At 39.1% G+C, this 4,098-nt stretch overlaps 1 protein-coding gene across 4 annotated transcripts in view; it reads left to right on the forward strand.

Moving 5' to 3' along the window:
• The window catches only part of LOC307043806 (heparan-alpha-glucosaminide N-acetyltransferase), a 30,822-nt gene extending 26,863 nt beyond the window's left edge, over positions 1–3,959 (forward strand). For 3 of the 4 annotated variants that reach the window (XM_079688651.1, XM_079688653.1, XM_079688654.1), the window contains 2 exons: positions 258–370; positions 947–2,498. In XM_079688651.1, coding sequence (XP_079544777.1) covers positions 258–370; positions 947–1,128 — 295 coding nt within the window. In that variant the 3' untranslated portion in view covers positions 1,129–2,498. Of the gene's footprint in view, positions 1–257; positions 371–946; positions 2,499–3,523 lie in introns of those variants that run through there. The other variant, XM_079688652.1, reaches the window with a different exon arrangement.
• The last annotated feature ends 139 nt before the right edge of the window (positions 3,960–4,098 follow it).

Below are 4,098 nucleotides of genomic sequence, written 5' to 3' on the forward strand. Positions count from 1 at the left end.
CAGACAGGGACATGGCTGGCTGGCACGGCTCCACGGGGCACGTGCCAAGGATCCACTGCTGATGCCTTAGAGCAATCCAGCAAACTGTCCCGCAGTTTGCTGGAGTGCCTCGAGACCCCTGGGTGTTATTTATCCGCAGTACAGGATTGATAGACCCAGTGTTTTTACACCCTTGTTCACCACTTTAGTGATGGCCAGATGTACAGAGTGAAATGTTGCTGTTGTTGTAAAGTGTTGCTGATGGTTTGTTTCCGCAGGTCGTTGTCCTTTGTGTTGTGTATGGGCAGTGTCTCCTTCCTGCTGCTGGGAGGCATGTACTATGTCACTGATATCAAAGGCTGGTGGGGCGGTCAGCCATTCATATACCCAGGTACTGCTTAAACGCTAGCAAAGAATGACATGTATTATACAGGGGTAAATGTTAACACTCTTCTACTCTCTATTAAAAAAGCTATAATGGAAATGTTTACATCGATTGAACACATGACTATTTGCAATTATGCACTCACTCAATCGTTTATTTATTTCCTCAAAGTGGCCAACATGTTAGTTTTTACATGTTTAAAGGATCCTTTCCAGTTGTACATTAACTATTAAAATGCTGGTCTTAGAGTTCGACCAAAGTTATTAGTAACACAGTAATTATCCCCCTGGATTAGCTATTGCAGCTAATATTAAAGGAGTCTACTGCCATTTCTAAAATGCCCTTGATAGCTTTGTAGGGGTTGTTATTACTGATTTGGTCAAGCTAAGGTTTTGGTCAGACTCAGAGACAAGCATTTGAAGTAAAGTTTAACTTTTCTTTTTAAAGCTTTTGCACTGCCTCCCCCAATATAGTTGTTTTATCTGTAATGTGTTTTACAAATGTGCAAAGTAGGATGAAATTTCCTCTAAAGAGTCTTGTTCGATAGGATCTTATTTTTGTCTCTTCTCCTCCCCTCCTCAGGGATGAACTCCATCTTTGTATATGTTGGTCACACTCTCCTGGGGTTCTACTTCCCGTTCAGCTGGGAGATGCGCTTCCAGGGGAGCCACTGGGAGCAGCTTTTCCAAAGCCTGTGGGGGACTGCATTGTGGGTGCTCATCGCTTACCTGCTGTATAGGAAGAAATTCTTCCTCAAAATATAAACCAGGATGCTCATCTGTCATATTTTACATTCTGTAGATAACATTATTTTATTGTTCAACTCTAACAATCAAAATTTATTGTTAGGTATGTGGAATACAATAACTTCTGTGGGAAAGGTGTCCGACTGTTTTTGGCTTGGTTTACTTTCCAGTAATGTACAACCTACCCATGTACAATTGAGTTGTACTAATGCTTACATTTTTTTATCAAACACTGGCTGCATGAAGGCAAAAATGATGAAAATGTATGAATATCTATGAAAACCTAAAGAAGATGTTTGTTCCACCGTCAGTGTGGGCAGCTGAGGATTTATTTGATGCCTCTTGTTTTGTGCACTGAATACACTGATTAAATCAAATATACTGAGGTGGTACTTAACAAATTAGGCCGAATGATTCCACTACACACCAGGCCAGCCATTATGAGTCTGTTGCCATGGCCACTCCTTCCCCTTCTGTGCGTGTGCGGATACCATCTGCTGTCCGAGTGACAGTACTTTAATAGGGGTCAAGATGCACGGCTCACAAAGGAGTGTCATTAATGGGAACGACACCTCTTGCACTCATTGTGTTAGAAAATCTGGGAAATTACAGAAATCCAATTCATCAGAGAACACAACGAGCCGCCTTGAAGAGCCTGAGCACATTTTAGATATTCAACACATGCTCACCTACTGAAACGGGGCTTATTTTTAGAACTTAACGTTTCCACGTGGTTGAGTATTGAGTGATTTATTGATATTTTTGTTTACATGACAGTATTGAACATGCTGTGTGACTTTAGCATCAGGTGATGTGTACATCATGAAATGAACATCTAGTTAATGAAATGACAGCATCACGCTGCTATTCCAGAGTGAAATCATATTACACACTGCTCAGATGGCGTAGTAACGGTGTAATATGCTGTAGTGATTTTGGTAATTATCTTATGAACAGTCTGGATCCCTGTAGGTGCATCCTGCCTTTTTGAACAGGACTCTAGTCCATAATTGCTTTCTCCAAACCACTGTGCAAGAAATGGAAACGCATCTCCTCGAGATGAAAATAAAATCAATAGTGACTTACCAAGGGGGTCTAAAAATATCTTTGTGTGTTTGCATGCATTGATAAAGCTTTGTATTTAAATGTAAGCATTTAGCTGAGTCATTCTGAGAGACTTACAGGAACTACAACAGCGCAATGAGCTCCATTAGAAACATCCCAAGAAAAATCTTAAGGGTCACCATAGCAAGGTCTAGACAGCCGAGATGATTAGCATTGTGCTTATGTTTCAGATAACATTTCTGCTGAACCCATCATACAGGAACATTGTCATAAAAAGCCCATAAAATAGCATTGTGGTTCCACATACCATGACTACACCACAACATTTCCTTGTCTTTATTGATTCTTGTTGAGCATTATGTCTCTTGATACCTATAGTCTGTCATATGGAAACTTTATCCCAGATGCAATGTTCTCATTGAGACCCCTTAGCTTCTTATATCACATAATGATCCGCACGCTCTCCCTTGATACAGAGAGCAGCATTACATTCATCCTCCTATATCGTGTAAGAGACCATTTGGGTATCTGTTAACATATTGATGTCAATTTCACATTTGAAAAAAACATGATATCTTGGAAATTTTCAAGCAATAACTTTATTTTAAATGTAATTAAAGGGTTTTATTTTAGGGATGGCTCGATAACACTTTGATCATGTCCGAAACCTTAACGGAAACATTAAGTAACGGCCTTAAGTCCTTTTCCCTCTTAAACTAAGCTGTTAATAATACATGGACACACTTTTCTTAGCCATCTACTCCCATGCTCAAACTAGGAAGCTCAATTGTATTCCCATACACGGTTACACAATACTTCTGGTGCTTTTTACTGTTCTTTTAGCAGTTGTTACAAAGACAATTGTAATTCCGTGTAAATTACTGGACGTAACTTAAAACTCAATGTAGCCTATACCTCAAAGCTGTTTAAGGCTAACGGATTGTTTCTGTAATTATTATTTTATTTTTTGGCCAGTATTGTACTGATAGTATACCATCCCCAAAAAGTGTTGTGGCTGAGCCTACAAAATAAACATTTAAAAAGCTAATCTGGATATTATTAGATGTTCAACACACATGTTTACTATAAATATAAACTGACAACATCTAAACAAATTTTTAGATCTTGCTTACTTCTGATAAAGCTTTCTTCCTGTTTATATACCGTCTATGGTTTCCTCACATTTGTCTTCCTTTTTAAACCCAGGAAACATATTGAGCAAACCAAAGACAGCAGGTGAAATATAACAGCATTATTTTGTTCCACTTGGTGAAAGTTGCTGGAGCTCCTGAGAAGCCCTGCTGTCCCTCTGCAGCCCAGTAAGCTCCAGTGTTTTTGCTCCATGCAGGGACATTGATTGGAGAGCGATTGCTGTGTGACTGACTGGTGTCCTGCCCTGAGGCTGCAGCAATGCATCACTCCACACCACCCCGTCACGGAGAGATCCCTCACTTAAACGACAGGCAGTCTTTAAACCTGGAGTCACTCAACTGTTTGCTCTTTTTGTTCTGGCAGGTATAAGCGTGGTTCCTACGTGGTATTAGTGGTGGAAGAATTGTATTATCTCCTACTGAAGTAAAAATTAAGTAAAACCACACAAAAAATACTCCACTAAGAGTCAAAGTCCTACATTTGAGAAAATTACTTGAGTAAAATAATGTAAGTATCAGCAAAATATAATATAAGTACATGTTCTTATTGTGCATTAAAGCCATTTTCAGAATCATTCATATTATTTTATTAGATCAAAATTGTTGTATTAAAGGGGCCCTTTTATGCTCATTTCAGGTTTCATATTTGTTTTTTCTGTCTCTACTGTGACATGTCTCCATGCTTTAATGTTCAAAAGGTTCTTTATTTTTCTCATACTGACTGTGCTGCAACACCTCTTTTCACCCTCTGTCTGAAACCAGAGCCCAATCT

The sequence above is a fragment of the Notothenia rossii genome (genome assembly GCF_949606895.1).
Source record: "Notothenia rossii genome assembly, chromosome: 6".
Lineage (NCBI taxonomy): Eukaryota > Metazoa > Chordata > Actinopteri > Perciformes > Nototheniidae > Notothenia > Notothenia rossii.